Raw genomic sequence first — 18,356 nt, 5'->3', positions numbered from 1 at the left:
TCATGTCATCATCGGTCTTACAATCCATATTCATTTATATTAAGCTGCTAAACAATAAAAGTGTTCAAACCTTGTAAATAAAAAAACAAATAACCTTGCCATATTACATAAAGCTACATTTCAATTGGAGCTGTGTGTCCCACATGGTAAACGGACTGTATTTATATAGCATAAGGATATTCAAGTCATGGAAGGCCAGTATCCAACATGTTTTGTGGTTTCTCTGCTCCAACACACTTTCAGTGGTTGAATCACCTGTGCAGCAGCTCCTCAGGCTCTGCAGAAACATGCTAATCACCTGCTGATTGAAATCAGGTGTGTTGAAACAAAGTAATTAAAATGTGCTGGATACCAGCCCTCCAGGCTCAGAATTGATTATCCCACAGCATCTTCTTGGGGTTCTACAACCCCCCCAAGGTGCTTCACAACACAATCAGCCATCCACATATTCACACACACACATTCACAACCTGGTGATGATGAGCTACAATGTAGCCACAGCTGCCTTGGGGCACACTGACAGAGGCGAGGCCTGCTGTACACTAGCACCAGTGTTTCTGTATTTCCTTACATTCCTTAGCCAATGAATCACACCTGTAGACCCCTCTGTCATCATCACACATTTCCTGTTGCCTCATTACCTCCCTGTCTTTATAAATGCAGCTCAGTCCTTCACTCGTTGTTGTTTCCTCATGGTGTCTCCTTTAATTAGGAACTTTCATTTTTGAAACCTGTCGCTCCACCTCACTGCATTTGGATCCTAAACCATGATGCGTATATTATTTTGTTTGTGTTTGATATGATTTTAATGACTCCTCTTTGAAATGAAAATTTTATGTTTTCTAAAAGTTCATTCAAAGTTTAAACTAATATAATTTGTGGATACTGTCCAGATAACTAATCTGTAAGAGATTGTTTGAAATTCCAGCTGCTGCATCTGTCAGTCAGAAACATTGTTTTACTCCTCATAAAAAATATGAATCAATGAATCACAGCTGTTGTATTTATTTATCTATTGTTTACGCATATTATTAAGGCTTTTTGATTAAAATTGCACAATTAAAAATATACTTTTACGTGGGCATTGCAACTAGAGCGAAAGTTGTAACAATTCAGACGACACCTGAAGGCAGCAAACTGAACTGGACTTCAGCGCGCGCGCGCGCCGCCGCCGCTCGTGCCGCGTCAGGTTCTATCTCCAACTTTCACTGAGTACCTGAACCTGTTGTGTAGGTCTGCTAAAATTAGTATTGTTATTCTTTGATACTTTGTTACTGTCGCTATCCGGTTCTGCCGTCATGCATGGACTTGTAACTAGGCGTTTCTCAAACTTTGTTCGTGTTTTTGCCAAAAATCAAAGCGCCATCTGGAAGATTTTTGTAATTAATTCAACATGTTTAAATACAAAGGTGTCGCAGCGACGGACGTTTTCACACAAGGATCGCTCTTATCCAAAAACGTAAGTGCGTCTGTGATAAATACTTGCATGGTGGGTGTTTATTTACTTTTGTAAATGGAATAAAATAAGCGAGCGACAGAGACAGAACATGTTATAAGAAAATGTATGAGAAAAAAATATGAAAATCATTCTAAAATATTAACTAATCATACAAATACAGATATTTTTAGACCTCAAAAAATATATGTCATTCATCTTAATGTTGTCCTTTTTAATGTGTGTGCGTGTGCGCGTGTGTTTAAACCAGGGCTCTTAAACAAGTAGCACTTTGGACCTTCCAGTTGCTCTTGATAGATTTAACTAAAAATAATGTAAAACAAATGATTTGTAAATATAACAAAAATGTAGGTTTAAGCTAGCCTAGAATCTAGGCTGTCATTTACCAAAGCAAAATAATTTTAAATCACATTATATTCACTAGGAATGTAACTGAATGTCTATATGGCAATATACTGTGGTATTTTTTCTACAATATTATATCAACATTCAAAAGCCATTTATTGAATTTTGGGAACATTTTACGTGCAAACTTTTGTGTATTTTTTTTCCTTTGGTGCAATTCAAACGCAGACTGCTAGTTGGCAACAGTGTTCAATGGGTTTTGCTTCCAGCATTGTAATGTAAATCCCTATATTATGGTTCAGACACCTCATCATTAACATGTTATGAATCAGTTTGGACTGTTTATTGATTTTTTTTTACAAATACATTCAGTCTAAAAAAATCGCTACTATGGTCTGGCTGAATGAATTGCAATAAATCGTCTCCCCTGTGTCGTGATATGTATCGTATCGCCAGTATTTCATCAATACAATACATACACTAATCTCTACCATGGGCATCACAGAGAAAGCACACGCCTGGTTTGAATTGTACCTCACAGGATGATCATTCAGTGTATCTTGGCTTGAACAATCCTCTACCGTGCACCATCTTGCCACAGGAGTCCCCCAGGGCTCTGCACTAGGACCTCTTCTCTTTGTCATATACACCACCTCACTGGGTGAGATCATTCGATCACATGGCTTCTCCTACCACTGCTATGCAGACGACACCCAGCTCTATCTGTCATTTCCACCGGACGACCACACTGTCTCTGCACGAATATCAAACTGTCTCTCTGACATATCAAAATGGATGAAATCCCGCCATCTCCAACTCAACCTCTCTAAAACTGAATAACTTGTCATCCCAGCAAAACCATCCATGCAGCACAATATCTCAATACAAAATGGCTTCCAAACTCTGGCTCCTTCAAAGGCAGTTCGAAATCTGGGTGTTGTGATTGATGAACACCTGACCTTTAAAGATCATGTTACCTCTGTTGCTCGTTCATGCCGCTATGCGCTGAATAACATACGAAAGATCAGACCATACCTAACACAACATGCCACCCAGCTCCTGGTGCAATCTACTGTCATCTCCCGCCTCGATTACTGCAATGCCCTTCTAACTGGTCTTCCAGCCTGTACTGTGAGACCTCTTCAAATGGTCCAGAACGCAGCGGCGCATCTGTTCTTCAATCAGCCAAAAATAGCACACATCACCCCACATTGAGCTCCACTGGTTACCGTTGCTAACAATAGCATACAATGTCCGAGATGGTATGGCTCCCATCTACCTGAATCCTCTTGCAAATGCTTACATCTCTGCCCGGCTGCTCCGGTCATCACAGGATCGTCGGCTAGCATTGTCTACACCGCGCTCAGGACAATCCAGACTCTTCTCATGCATAGTTCCACAAATGTGGAATGACCTACCAAGCACTACCAGAACAGCGGCTTCCTTTTCAATTTTCAAAAAACTCCTGAAGACCCTGCTCTTCAAAGAGCATCTTCTAAACTAGCACCCTCCCTGCACTCGTCCCCCCTCTCTACCGTCCACTCCTTTGTTCCCTCCTCTCCATGATTAGTGTCAAGTTGTTGTTGTTATTGTTGTTGTTAGCCTCAAGGGCAACATGCCGATTATCACTTGTAAGTCGCTTTGGACAAAAGCGTCTGCTAAATACATAAACATAAACATAAACATAAACATAAACAATACACATCTCTAATATTCACATATATAGGATGACTTGCCAGTCTAGATTTAAGCAGTTTTTCAAAATTTTCATGTAATAATTACACAGTATAACACTAAAAGTAGCTGTAACAATTTTAGATCTATTTGCGTTTTTTACATTTATTTCCAGCAGTGTAAACATCCCATATAAATGCAAATTAATATTGTTATTGCAAAAGTTTAGTTTCATTTTTTTCCTAAATGTACAATAGAAACAAAATTACGTTTTGTTTTGTTTTTCAAACATGACCAAAAATATCTCGTCAAATTTTTTTTCTAAAGAGGGAAACAAAGATATGTGACATTAATCCCATAACAAGTTAAAAAGTTATTTTAGTTTCAGAGTTCCTACTTTTTTTTTCTTCTCAGATTCCAGATATTTCAGAAATGATCTTTTTAAATGCTATACTATAAAATGGCTCGTTGGATTGTAACAGTAAAGACCTCTAACAAATAACAAAAATAACCTTGCCATCAACAGAAACCTATGCCCCAGATCTGGAGTGGAAGACATGCTTTTCTACACCATCACTGATGGAAAAGAACAAGTGCCAATCTCATACTTTACTGCTGTAAGCAGAGCTCTTCTTCAGCAACTCTGTTGTCTAGAAAAATCCCCTAAACTATTTTAGTTTGGCTGACCCTAATTTAATATTTGCAGGCCCTTAAAAAAACAGGCCTGCAGCCATCTGACCCCCGTCTGAAGGAGAGCACGGAGAAGCTGCGACAGGCTGTGAAGGAGTCTGTTGCTGAAGTCATGATGGACAGAGACCTTTTTCACAGGTGAGACACCATCAGAGTTCTGTCAAACATCAACAATCTACACAATCGGTGCAGCTTGATTGGCTTTTTGACATGTCAAGGCCAAGAGCATGAATAAAGACACAATTATTAAACACATTTTACACACAAATTCACTGATGTGCTTCCATATCTTGCCAGAAAACGTCTCGTTTTGCTTATCAACTATTGTAAATAATGGTTATGTACAAAACTTTTAAGATTATACAATCGCAATTGTGTTAGATGCTTTTTGAGCACTTTTCTATATTTCTGATGAAGCACTTGACAGTTTTTCCTAAAACTCACGAGAAAAGGAGAAGTCAGGGGTCAGATGAACAACCCACAATACCACCTGGGGCATGTCAAGGGAGGAGCCTGGGGTAACACATGCCACCCTTTAAATTTGATTGGCCACTCCACTGATTCCCATTTAAATTTACTGTACATTATCCACAAAAGGCTTGGGGTTATAAACCCCAAATCAGTAGGTGGCAGCAATGCACCAAGAAGAATGTTGCTAAACAGTAGGGATGAGCATAAAGCATTTTTGACGAATACGAGCATGAAACGAGTAAAACTCGTAAATATCTGTAATCGTGCTGAAGGAAAATCCTCATTGGGTAACTGACTGTCTTCACGCTCTGTGATTGGCCAGTCAAATAGTGCGTCCTCCCCTCCCTACACACATTGAAAAACTTCTTCTGTTATAGTTCCTTTACTATTATGATCAAAAAAATATTTAATCTGAATTCTGAGGCACAGGGTCAGATGACTGAAATAAAGCGACTGGAGTGGGCATTCCACTCCAGGTAATATATGGTTGTGTTACGAAGTTGTCTATATTTTTCAACAAGTGGGCATCAATTGGTTTATTTTCACCATTTCAATGGATATTTCTAGAGATTAATGGTAAAAACTACACATTGCTACTTTAAAAAAGAAGGGGAAAAGTGGTGAAACTCACAAATTCAGTAGAAGGCAAAGAATGAATAAAAAAGTAAACAATGACCCTGTGAGAAGTGACCCCCCCCCCCCCCACACACACACACACAAATAAAAAACAAGAAAAAAAGAAAAAAGCATAACCACTGGTGCCAACCATGCATAAACGAGTGCCCCAAATGGACCACCCCATTTTAACAGGTCTGAACACGCCACTGCATCCCACCTGAGCGCCTGCTGCCTCCATTTATGTGATAATAGTTAGAAATGGGCTTTACATTGCTGGTTAAGCCTGCTCCCTGCTTGATCAGCACAAACCAAACGCTGCAGGATCTTTTGGTAATAGGATGATTTTCTACTTTTAGATTGAATTTTGGTTAAATGCCAGGCTTTCCAGCTAACCACCAGGGCTGCTGCTCTGCGGAAGGAGCGATAACACAACTCTTTTTTTAAGTATATTTTAGGATGTTTCTCTAAAGGGTCAATGCCGTTTGAAAGGTGGGATATTTAAGGTGAAATGGTCAACCTTTAAATACTAAATGCGTGCCAGACTCTGATGTGGAAGCCATCTAAATAAAGTAGGAGTCTGCATCTACGATGACACTCGGCTTGAACTCTCGGCACAGCGCCGAACGTCTGAGTTTTGTTTCCATTAAGCATCAGGCTTATTAGTGGTGACGGACATAGCTTAGCTATTTTTAGCCTGACCTTCTATCAACAATCTATGTTAATACAGGACTATTGCATGAGACATGAAACATAATTGCCTCTGCTGTTTTTTTTATAAAAGTAAGATCTATAAGGAAAGGGCACATGAGTTTATTTTTTTATTTTTGTAATACAATCTGATGATGTTTTAGAAATGTTTACTTGAGTTTTTCTTTCCGATTGTTATCTGGTGTTATTTTGATTCTGTGGTTTATGGTGGGATTAGATCTAATTTCATCAAACCGCCAAATGATTTTGTCTATTTTTTATAACTTTTTTGGACAGAGAACAAACAAAAGAACAGATATTATAAAACTTAACACAGAAATAAACAAGCAATTCGTTAAAGATGAATTAATTATTGTTTTTTTCTGTCAATAAATTAGCCAGTATAAATAGATCTAGGACCACTGTCTTTTCTCATTTTATATATTTTTACTTTATTTATTTGTTGTCTATAAACTTTATGAGTAACTATGTGCTACTGTTTACCTTTCAGGTGCTTCGGTGGTAATGTTGTTCTACTGATCCAGGCCTTCAGAAAGAAATTTATCATCCCTGAGTTTGATTCTTTTGCCCAAAAAATAGACGAAATCTACAAAACTGTGCAAAAACAAAGAGATGGAAAGGTAGTCATTTGTTTTTGAGTTAACTGTTTTTGATCATTTAGATTTTTAAAAAGGATTTTGTAACATATTCAATATGTATTCATGTCCACTTGTGTTATTTACAGATATGCTTTTGTCTAAATATATGCTGAAACCTTATAAATACCATGAACGAATACACACAGGCATGGATAAAATCGCTGGTACCCTTTGGTCAATGAAAGAAAAACCCACAATGGTCACAGAAATAACTTGAGTCTCACAACTTGAATCTTGAATCTCGGGGCAGCAGTAGCTCAGGTGGTAGAGCGGGTTGCCTCATGATCGGAGGGTCATGGGTTCGATTCCAGCTCCCACCAGGGGTAACCTGCTGTTGTGTTCTTGGGCATGACACTTCACCAAACTTGCCTGTGTTAGTGGTGGCCAGAGGGGCCAACGGCACCAAATAGCAGCCTCACCTCTGTCAGACCTCCCCAGGGCGGCTGTGGCTACAAGTAGCTTACCATCACTAGCAGTGTGTGAATGTGAGAGTGTGTGAAAGCGTCTTTAGGTGTATTGAAAAGCGCCATTTATGTTCAATGCGTTATTATTAATATTATTATTATTATTATTATTATTATTATTATTATTATTATTATTATTATTAAAAGTAATACTAAATAAAAACTCTGAAATTTAACCAGTGAGCTGTTTAAAAAAATAACCTCATAGGCCTCGGCAAAATGATGGTACCCCTAACTTTATTATTATTTTTTGCACAACCTTTTAAGGCAATCACTGCAATCAAACAATTCCTGTAACTGTCAATGAGACTTCTCCACCTCTCAGCAAGTATTTTGGCCCACTCCTCAAGAGTAAACTGCTCCAGCTGTCTCAGTTTTGTCCATGTCTGTATGGCAGAGGCTAGACTAAATTTTGAGTTTTATCTTATCTCATGGGAAGAATAACTCCCAATATTTCTGTTAAATCATTTCCAAATACAAAATAATGTATAATTTGGCTTTTTCATGTGAAATATGGTTTCAGGTTGCAGACTACATACCTCAGCTGGCCAAATTTAGCCCAGAACTGTGGGGCGTGTCTTTATGTACAGTGGATGGCCAAAGGTAGGATTTATGTTTGCTTGACATTTTTGGTCAAAATTCCAATGTTTATTTCAATGGCATGTGTTGAAATAATTTCACCTCATCTTCAGGCACTCCGTTGGTGACACAAAGCAGCCATTCTGCCTGCAATCATGCGTGAAGCCACTGCAGTATGCCATCTCTGTCCACGAGAGTGGAACCGAAGACGTTCACAATTTTGTCGGCATGGAGCCCAGTGGACTCAAGTTCAACATGCTCTCACTTGATGAAGAAGGTGTGTAAGGCTCCATCACCACCTAGTCTCAGTTTAAAATCCTCCATTAATCACACTGTCAGCTGGACTGCTGAATGAGAGACACAAATTGTAAAGTCATCAATACAACCTGGCTGAAGGTGATTTAAAGTCTCTCTGTAAGTGCGGGGGGGGGGGGGGGGGCAGTGAAAGTTTTAGGGTGGCACATCAACTTGTTCCCTGTGGTAACTCTGGGAGTATTTTGCATTGCATTGCTACTTCATTTTATTCATTGAAAATCCTTTTCATCCATCACATTTACCTCAAAGTTGAGAAATGAAAAAAAAAACCTCAGAAAAATAACATTTCAGTTATCTGGATTATTTTAATTTCAACATTTATTGTTTTAAACATTTAGCAACTGTTTAATTTGCCTGTTGTCGTCTTAACAAAAACATCCACAAAAAACTATTGATATACTTATTTTTGAAAATGGTGAAGAGCAGCAACACATATAAAATTGTTTTATTGATTTATTAGTTTGTTTATTTCATTTAACATTTATTAAATAAGATGAATTTAAGGATTGAGTGAATTTAAATAAGATTTTTTTCAAGTGGGGGAAGTCTTTTCTGAGGGGGCCAGCATTTTTCCCAGGGGGGCCTTGGCCACCCCTTTAGGGGCGCCACTGCCTCTCAGGACTCACCAGCCTTCATTTTAATGTTCAAGTATTAACAGTGCTTAATTGTATTTTTTATATTACTTAAAGTGACAATGTGTATTTTTACCCCTAATCTCTGGAAATATCCATAGAAATGTTGTTGAAAATGAATAAAATGATGTCCAGTCATTGAAATATGTTGGCAGCTTTGAGCCATATAACCATAAAAATTTGGAATTAAGTACATAAAGCGTGGGTCTGACGTCTTTGGGGGGTGCTATGTTAGACGTCATGTTTCCTCCTGGCTGGCTCAGGGTCCTGTGCCTGTCGATGACGTCAATAAAGAGATGCAACATATTTTGGCGGATTGGTATTGCCGTACTATGATTACATCATCGGCAGGCGCAGGACCCCGAGAAGATCCGGAAACTACAGCGCCACAAAACTAGCGTCAGCATTGCATTCTCTCGATGGAATTATCTGAAGGACCACCAAAGTCTGAGGTGGTATGTTTTCCACTGTCGTGTTTTTTTTAAACTAGGGACAGTCATGACGTTATGGTGTAAAACTACCTGGATATGTATGTATGTACTGCTCTCAGGAAACTACACACTGCCACTTTAATTACATTTTTATTTATTTGTATTTTTAATGTTATTCATTGTCACTAAATTTGGTGTTTTTCACATCATTGCTTTGGGTTCCCAAAGATTTTCCCCAAAACTATTTCTGACTCAGTTTGTGTTTGTCTAACTTCTCTTTCCCAGATAAGCCACACAACCCCATGGTGAACGCTGGCGCCATACTGATCAGCTCTCTTATCAAGGTAAACAGATAGATTTGACTAAAGGGGAGTCAGCACAAATAATAAACCACTCTCTCTTTTTAGGAAAAGTCACAAGTGATATTTGTACTTTGGAGTATATGTTAGTAATTATTGCAATAATTTAGCAGTTTTGGTCTTGAAGAACAACATTTAGCCTTTTTTGTGTTTAACACACCTGATTTATTGAACATTTGTTATTTTAGTGATGCATTTATTTTGTTTTTACATTTGATGTGTTGACTAAATGTGGTTCTTTTTCATAGCTTTGAGAAAGGAAACAGAAACCAACAGATATAAATTTCCTCAATTTAGTTTAGGTCTGTGAATTATTATCTAAGCTCAAGACATCACAGCTTGTCCTTCCTCTGGTAACAGGACACTATATTATGAAACCACTAATACTGTATATCCATGCTTTTTTTATTTACAACATTTACTTTGCCACAAGCAAATAAATGTTTCTATTTTTCAGCCTCATTCCAATAAAGCAGAGAAGTTTGACAATGTGAGTAATACAATTCAAACTTCAGTCATAATCAATAATTTTAAAATGCACCATGTTTATCTCCATCATTTGTTTTTCAGTTTATGGAATTTTTAAAAAAGATGGCTGGCCAGGAATACGTAGGTTTCAGCAATGCCACGTGAGTATGTCGTCTTGGAAAACTGTATGTATTTTTTCAGATTATAAACTGAAAGTGGCAAACTACATTTCCACAGACTCAATGCATTATTGAAAATAAAGTATTGACCTCATCTCCATCTCCGTCTCAGGTTTCAGTCAGAAAAAGAAACTGGGGACAGAAATTTTGCCATAGGATACTACATGAAAGAGAAGAAGGTCTGTTAAAGCACTTTTCTTTTTGCACAGTTAAAAAGATCATTGTTGTTTTTGGTTGCAGCAGCTATAAGGCAACGCTGACACCTTCATGTCCAAGTTTCTGCAGTCAAGCAGTGCGCTACCAACACTGTTTATAGTGGGGACAGTGTGCTGCTGACCTTGACTCGGGATGTCGTGGATTGGGGGGCGGACTACTTTAAAGACCTCCTCAGTCCCATTGGCATGTCTTCCAGTGAGGAAGCAGAGTCCAGGGACTTTGGGTTGGACTCTACAATCTCTAGGGCTGAGGTCACCGAGGTTGTCAAAAAGCTCCTCGATGGCAAGGCTCCAGCAGTAGATGAGGTCCACCCCAGAGTTCTTTAAGGCTTTGGATGAAGTAGGGCTGTGCTGTGTGATGTGGTTCTGCAATATCACATGGACATTTGGGGCAGTCCCACTGGACTGGCAGACTGGGGTGGTGGTCCCCCAAAGGGGGACTGCAGAGTGTGTTGGGGATCACACCCCTGAGCCTCCCTGGTAAGGTCTATTCAGGAGTTCTGGTGCCTATCTCCAGTGGTCAATGGGCATCTAGGTAGGGTACACCCTGGACAGAGGGCCAGTCCATCGCAGGGATGGATAATTTACTCATTATTATATTTTATTCTTTAGTGTTTTCCATCAGGAGCTGAAATGATTGATGCCCTGGACTTCTACTTCCAGGTATAAAAGAGGCATTTCATCATCTTGTCTTGTAATTGACAAAACAAAGATTGATTCAGTAACAAGGTAACTCTTTTTTTTCTTCTTTAAGCTTTGCTCCATTGAGGTGACCTGTGAGTCAGGAAGTATCATGGCCGCCACGCTAGCCAATGGAGGAATCTGTCCAATCACAGGCGAGCGAGTCCTGAGTGCTGAGGCTGTGAGAAACACCTTGAGCCTAATGCATTCATGCGGCATGTATGACTTCTCTGGTCAGATGGCTTTCCATGTGAGTGACACAATCACCCAGACACAGTGGGAGCAATGTTGGTGCAAAAAAATAGTGGTGCATTCAGGTTCCTGTCCTTTTTCAGGTGGGGCTGCCTGCAAAATCTGGGGTTTCTGGTGCAATCCTACTGGTGATTCCCAACGTCATGGGAGTGATGTGTTGGTCTCCCCCTTTGGACCGGGTTGGGAATAGTGTCCGGGGAATACACTTCTGTCAGGCAAGAGCAAGACGTGTGACCAAAGTTTGTGGGGCTTGTCTTGATCTGTGCCTAAAACTTCATCTGTCCGATTTTTTTAGAGCTAAAAAAAAAAGAACATTTCTAAATGTTTTGACATTTCTTTAACGTAAAATTTTGTTACATTATTATCTAGAAGAAATATGGTGTCTCGTCCACTTTGAAGATTGAACTGATCCGGTCTTGATAATCAAAGTCAAAAATAACAACGGTCAAGCATTTTACAGATAATTTGCATGCATTTCCAGTAGGGATAAAGCAAAATGTTAGTCAACCACTATATCAGGCTGAAATGTACCAGTTTTTTTATATTGCATTGGCCAATATACCACTTTAGTAAAGCCTATTTAAAGTCAGGCACATCTGTGAGCAGCACGATGCCATTGTCGAATTAGATTTAAACTTATATATGTGTTCCTGAATAATCTGCCTGATAAATGCTTTCAATACTTACATTTCTTTTATTTAGATTTATATTTTTTATATTTAATAATTTGTTTATTGATTTGATTTTAATACCTGTCAGTGCACAAAATTAAGAGGCAACAGCTGGTTAAATTCAGTGTTCAATAACTGGGTTTGTGCATTCACTGTCGTTTTTAGTGACATTTTAGCATGCAGATTAGGCATGGAAATGGGCCCAAAAGATCAGCAGCACATATCGGCCATTTACTGACCGTGAACTCTACATATCAGCATCTGTATCGGCAATAGAAAACCCCACATCGGTCGATCTCTGATTCACAAGATAGAGGCTTGTTTACACAAAAATTTACCCCGTGACATTTTATTTTTCTTCATCTTTAGGAGCTCGTCTCACAGTTTAATTTTCACAACTACGACAACCTGAGGCACTTTGTGAAGAAGCAGGACCCTCGCAGACAGGACAGAGATGACAGGGTGAGCTCCTTGTCTTCTGTTTTTCCTATTGGTATCTTGTCTCTCTGCATTTGTTCCTCTTTAATATATTTGCAGAATCAATCTGTTTTTAACTTGATGTTCGCTGCCTACAGTGGAGACGTCTCTGCTCTGAGAAGGTATCCAAAGCTCTGATTGTTTTTCTCTGATTTCTCAGTAAAACCATGAATAAAGTGCGATAACAAAATGATTTTTTTGCATGTGTTCTTTCATGTTTCGATGGCTAAACATAAATGTTGAGTGCAATAAATGTTGCTGCAGGTCTGCTCTTTCCTCTGTGGACATGGATCTGAAAGACTACGACTCGAGAACGGCACTACACATTGCTGCAGCTGAGGGTCAGCTCCATCTGTTTCTAGTTTTCTTTCCTTCACTGCATCTCTTGTGTCAGCTGCTATTTTTGGAAACCTGGCTGTCAGCTGTCTGGTATTCTTTTAACTAAACTAATCTCCCAAAGTCATCCATCTAAAAACAGCATCTACTGACACCACAACTCAAAACCCTCAAAGAAAAGCACCAAAACTGCAACAATTATGAAAATGTTGCCAAATAACACACATAGTCCGCTTGAACACATTTCAGCAAAATGCATTATGCGAGAGAGATTTCGTCCGCAGACATTTTCATTTGTGTTGTGCTGCTGTTGCCATGGTAACGCTTAACCATCTATTTCACTCACCAAAAAGACTTCAGTATTCAGACATTTAATTGTTTTCTGACACAAATGATATTTTTTTGTCTGAAATCCATTTTTCCCCACGTTAGATATCTGTTAAGAGAATTTTCCACACCTCGGAGTTGGAAAAATATTTCTTTTGCACTTTGGTCATTACTCGCTCCCAAGGATTAACTGCTGGCTTTTATTGGTGCATTTTATACAAACAAGAACGGAACTTGTTCATAAACTCCCACAGAGACCAATCCAGTGATGGATTAACCCTCTGATGCATAATGGTCACTACAGTGGACAGGTACTCAAAATTGTTATTTATTTGTTTTTGCTATTAAGTACAGCTGTTGAAGACTTTATTGCATTTGAGCCCCACCATTTGGACTTCAGTAAGTCAAGCCAACATATTTCATGTTCAAAATGCATGCTGTCCACTGAGGTGGACATGTAATAAATTATTTGTAAATTATAAAATTTTACAAATGATATTTGTTGAAATTTGTTTAATTCACACCTAAAGACAAATGAAAAAAAATGTTACAAAAATCATGGTTGAAGATTTCATAATTCATGCATCAAAGGGTTAAAAACAAAGCTGTGATCTCTTGGGATTAAATTATAAATATATATTTCATTTATTTATCCTCTTGTTATCAGGTTTTATGAATTAGCTGAGTGTCTCTTTTTTTGGTAGTGAAGCGATAACCGTGTTCTGAGTGAAAGGTTGTGTAAACTGTCCTTGATATAAAACTTTACTTTGTTCTGTTTGTTTATCCTCAGGTCACACTGATGTAGTAAAGTTCCTCACTGAAACCTGCAAAGCGAATCCATTCGTACAAGACAGGTGACGCTGACATCTGACGAAATCTCTGAACTCTTTGTTTTATTTCTGATTTGTGAATTTCTACATGATCCATTTACTTTCTGTTCCTTTCACCACTCTATAAAGTTTTTACATTGTTTACCATGATGTGAATCTGAAGCAGCTGGACTTTACAACTCTTTCTTCATAATCAGATGTTTTGTTTTTCTCGTGATCAAATGCAGGTGGGGAAACCTTCCGGTTGATGATGCCATTCAGTTTGGACACGAGGACGTGGTCAAGGTGCTTCGGGATTATCAACAAGACTGGAAACAGCGGAAAAAGCAGCCCGGTGAAACTGAGCACGCCCAGAAGCTGGATACATTCGAGGGCATGGTGTGATTCTTTAAACCGAGGCTTCAAACTGCAACATGCCAGGACTTGCATGCATACATAAAATATAGCAATGCATGCAAAGCAATGTTCTGTTCAAATTGCATTTAAAACCACAAAGTTATTCTGTTGCACTATATGAGAAAAGCATGTTGGAAAAAGCATCTGGCTGCATAAATACACCAGGAACATTGTTAGAATGTTCACTATTAATGAGTTAGATTTGTATATTTAATAGGTGTTTAGTCTGTTAACTCGGCAGATGGATTTATGGATGATGAACTTGATGCACGTATACCATGTCGACAGACTTTAACCTTTAGTCTGGCTCCGATGGTTCTACCCAACGTTAGCTTGTGCCCTCCCCACCCTTTCTTTTGGAGAGGAAACTTCTTCCTGCTGTGGCCATCAAGTTTTGTGTCAGCTTCAGTGCAAAAATCCCACCACTGCTGCCATTTTCTTCAACGATCTTTAAATAAGGACAACATGTAGTCTCAACTTGAAGTTTTTTTATTTTATAAAATTTTATATAAATAAATGTTTCTCAGGACTGTGACATGAGTATTTAGGTTTACCTTCAAAGCATGAGAGCGTGTATTTATACAACGTTCAGAGTTTATCAGATCACACAGGAGCAGCGTCAGTAGAAAGTGCAGCTTGACCTGGCATCAGATATGTGCTCTGTTACAATCCTACTGTAGCTAGTAAAGATACATCTCTACATCTTCTTTTTCCATCACATTTTACTTTTTTCAATAAAAAATCTAGATTACAAAAATTATTTCATTTATTCTAAGAAAAAGAGAAGAAATGTTCATGATTCCAGAAATATGTGTCACAGTTTTCCTTTGTAAAAGTTTAGTTCGGTGTCCGGAGTTGTTAAGAAATATTTCACTATATATCAGACAGCAGTAGCTCAGGAGGTAGAGTAGGTTGTCCAGTAATCGGAAGGTTGCAGGTTTCATACCGGCTTCCGCCAGTGAATGCTGCTGTTGTGTCCTTGAGCAAGACCCTAAACCCACCTTGTGTGTGTGAATGGGTGAATGATTGACTGCGTTGTGAAGCGCCTTGGGGGGATGCAGAGCCCTAAGAGGGCGCTATACAAATACAGGCCATTTACCATATATTTTATGTTACACATAAACATTTTCATGTTGGTTTTATTTATTATCTTTTCTGCCACCTTTAATTAGATTTTGGTTGATTTCATCAGCAACATAATTGAAACACAGAATGAAATAACGAAGCTGTGGGGGAGGTGCTCATTACTGAACAGCTTTAGATGCTATCAGGCAAGAGCCTTTTTGAATAATATGTCTTTGAAAATATGAATGTGTGGCTGGAGAGGCCATTACAGCTCTAACTCTCCTTTCTGGCATTGCTTTGGTTGAATGTGAGGTTAATTACCGTTGGCATGTTCTCTCTCTGCTGACCTGGCCCATGCAGCTAATGATGGCTGAGACTTGGATAAATACCAGGCACCAGCTGTCTGGTGGGTTTCAGTTTTTCATGATTCCATCAGGTGGCGCTGTGGACCCATCAAACAAACATCTCTGTGGAGCATTTGGGAGCTTATTAAAAGACTGACCTAATGCTGAGAAGACCCGCAAGGACCTGATAAACTTGTACGTTTCCTAAACCTTTAGGTTAATGAGTGACAGACTGGTGCTCGCTTCATTTTCTATAAGTTATCATAGCAAACTGACTGATTCTTTGGCAGTCACTGTGTGTTTACAGAAGTCACCAGGTTACCCATGAAATCTGCTTTCTGAAGAGGAGTTACTTTTTTCCTGCAGTAATTATAGTTTTGCAACAAGGCCACATCCTGAGCTAAATAGATTGGTTGTCATTAATCTGATTTATGTTTGTGGGTGATTTGAGCTGAGGCCAGAACACGAAGCCACGATGAATGATGAAGTGGCTTCTGGGTAAATGACAGGATGGTGTCTTTTTCTCAAATTAATGAAGCTATTTATGTTCTTACCAACAGTTTTTGGATAAGAAAAAACAGCAAAGAAATGTTAGAAATCTTATCTAAAACAGGATTGCTTGAGATTGTCGAACACTCATGTTGAAATTCACTATTGTGGTAGTTAGTTAATTTCATGTCACTTTGGACCAAAATAACAGATTTTTTTATTACTCCATTGTTTTGATGGCATTTATACATCCACCCATTTTCAGCCGCATATCCGGAGTTGGGTCGTGGGGGCAGCAGCCTAAGCAGAGAGGTCCAGACTTCCCTCTCCCCAGCAACTTGGGCCAGCTCTTCCAGGGCAATCCCAAGGTGTTCCCTGGCCAGTTGAGAGTCCTAGTCCCTCCATCGTGTCCTGGGTCTTCCTTTCAGTCTCCTCCCAGCTTGGAAAACCTCACCAGATCCTCGAGCCAACTCAACTAGCTCCTCTCCACGTGGAGGAACAGCAGATCTACTCTGAGCCCCTCCCGAATTGTTTATGTTTATTTATTTAGCAGACGCTTTTATCCAAAGTGACTTATAATTTATAACCTATAGGGCATGTTGTGAATTGTTATAATTAATGCACTAACACGCTCAGCCATGTGACAAAATAATGCACGTAAAAATCCTATCCTATGTGTATAAATGTAAATAATAATGTTCTTTCCTGAGGGTTCAAACAATTCAAATGTGTGTTTTGTAAATAAGATGTTGCTGTTTCCAAAGAATAAAATGAAATTCTGATGACATAATTGGGACCTCTGGTTTCATTCTAAGAAAGAAAGATCACAACAAGTGTAACAGTTGAAAAGCTAACATGTTTTATTTTCATGCTTTAAAGCTGGTGATGATTTAATGATCCGAATAGAAGTCTGTAAAGAGATTTAGCGAGGCAGAATGTCCCCTGTGAAGACTTCTGTGTCAAACACAAAACTTGTTTTTTATAAAATCACACCAACAGCTGCTGTCTGTGAGATTCTGTTAAAGAATATTATTTTGTGCTTATAGCCTGCGAGGTAAACATGTTTCATCATAAGATTGTCACTCAGCTATAATTGGTTCAACAAGTGATCTGCTTCTTAGTAAAGCACTGGTCACGACTTCCTCCTGAGATTTTTCAGATGTGACCTTTTGATTTAATTTCACTAGCTGAGAAGCTGGTGATAAAATGCTGTTATTCATTAAGACTGTTCTAATTAACTCTATATTAATCCTTAATTAGTTTTGTGTTCTTGAGTGGATATCTCAAATGGTGGTGCAGAGATGATTAGATAATCACAAAACACTTCACAAGTTATCCTTGTTATCTGAGCTGCTTTTTTTGCAACAAAAAAGCTGAATAATCAATTAAATTACAATTTGACTCAGATTGTGTATAGTCAAGCATTCTGGAGAATTTAGCCACATTGCATTTGTTAGCAATTTAGCAATCACCCTATTTATAAATCCAGCGGCTTCATTGAGTTGATTCAATATGAGCGACTGGCCGTTACACAGCTGTTCTATCACACATTCATGTGACATTTAACCACTGGTCCCACTCATACTAATGTCCCTCTATCGCCCAGGACTTGTTTGCATGGGCTGCATCTTTGGTCTTGTTGACCTTAAGGCCCAGGAGACAGACAGAATGTCAGCTGCTTCACTCCTGGTTTAAGGCAGATTTGTATGATGTGACAAAATGTGTCATCGTGGAAATATTCTAATTACTTTTGTGAAAGCTAAATATTCATTCATGTCATGGATTAGCATGGTGGTTCAACAGTTCGTTTCTGAGAAGGTTTTACTGATATTCTGTCCTCATGGTTTTCTTTGATTTGCCCTTAAAGGTGTGGAATTCTGAAAAAACAATTTAATTAATATTTCTGATTATATTCTGTCACGGGGAAATTTTCATGGAGGCTGAAGCAGTCTCCTACACCTATTTGTGGAGGGACAACATCAGTGTTGCAACTCAGTGGTGTTGCTGTCATCCAATCCAAGGCAAGATGTCCAAATATCAGGAAATAAGACTGTATGGGGAGCATGAGTGGGTGTCCGGCGTGCATTTTTGTAAGTCTTGGGTTGTATGTGCATGTGTGAGCATGAGGGAGGGAGTGTGTGACTGTGTTTGTGTATGACTGTATATGTCAGGTGGGGCCTTTGACTCCTCCCCTCTCCTGGAACTTCTCTTGATGATATAGATCTTTGTCCCCCCTCCCCCTGCCA

At 38.9% G+C, this 18,356-nt stretch overlaps 1 protein-coding gene across 2 annotated transcripts; it reads left to right on the top strand.

The window, feature by feature from the left end:
* The first annotated feature begins 1,157 nt into the window (after positions 1-1,157).
* On the top strand, positions 1,158-14,741 carry gls2b (glutaminase 2b (liver, mitochondrial)). 2 transcript variants are annotated; one of them, XR_001572967.3, is made up of 18 exons: positions 1,158-1,459; positions 4,002-4,092; positions 4,182-4,303; positions 6,453-6,582; positions 7,588-7,667; positions 7,757-7,920; positions 9,307-9,365; positions 9,838-9,870; positions 9,951-10,009; positions 10,140-10,206; positions 10,855-10,905; positions 10,997-11,173; positions 11,259-11,390; positions 12,216-12,308; positions 12,422-12,445; positions 12,588-12,664; positions 13,777-13,840; positions 14,044-14,199. XR_001572967.3 is itself a non-coding variant. In XM_015959214.3 (18 exons), the coding sequence occupies exons 1-18, from the start codon at positions 1,299-1,301 to the stop codon at positions 14,198-14,200; spliced, it is 1,779 nt and encodes a 592-aa protein (XP_015814700.3). In that variant the 5' UTR covers positions 1,158-1,298; the 3' UTR covers positions 14,201-14,741. The 2 variants fall into 2 exon arrangements, 1 of the variants encoding a protein (XP_015814700.3); XM_015959214.3 differs by having other exon boundaries at positions 12,384-12,445; positions 14,044-14,741.
* The last annotated feature ends 3,615 nt before the right edge of the window (positions 14,742-18,356 follow it).

The sequence above is a fragment of the Nothobranchius furzeri genome, chromosome 3 (assembly GCF_043380555.1).
Source record: "Nothobranchius furzeri strain GRZ-AD chromosome 3, NfurGRZ-RIMD1, whole genome shotgun sequence".
In the NCBI taxonomy this organism is placed as follows: Eukaryota; Metazoa; Chordata; class Actinopteri; order Cyprinodontiformes; family Nothobranchiidae; genus Nothobranchius; species Nothobranchius furzeri.
Note: the sequence above shows the minus strand (reverse complement) of the source record. Positions and strands in the feature narration are given on the sequence as shown.

What these genes read in the sequence shown, in the direction of transcription:
- gls2b (XM_015959214.3), top strand. Translation starts at nt 1,299, where the DNA reads ATGCATGGACTTGTAACTAGGCGTTTCTCAAACTTTGTTCGTGTTTTT. An exon ending in CCCTGGACTTCTACTTCCAG is followed by an intron (nt 10,906 to 10,996) that starts GTATAAAAGAGG and finishes TTCTTCTTTAAG; the next exon opens with CTTTGCTCCATTGAGGTGAC. An exon ending in GACGTCTCTGCTCTGAGAAG is followed by an intron (nt 12,446 to 12,587) that starts GTATCCAAAGCT and finishes ATGTTGCTGCAG; the next exon opens with GTCTGCTCTTTCCTCTGTGG.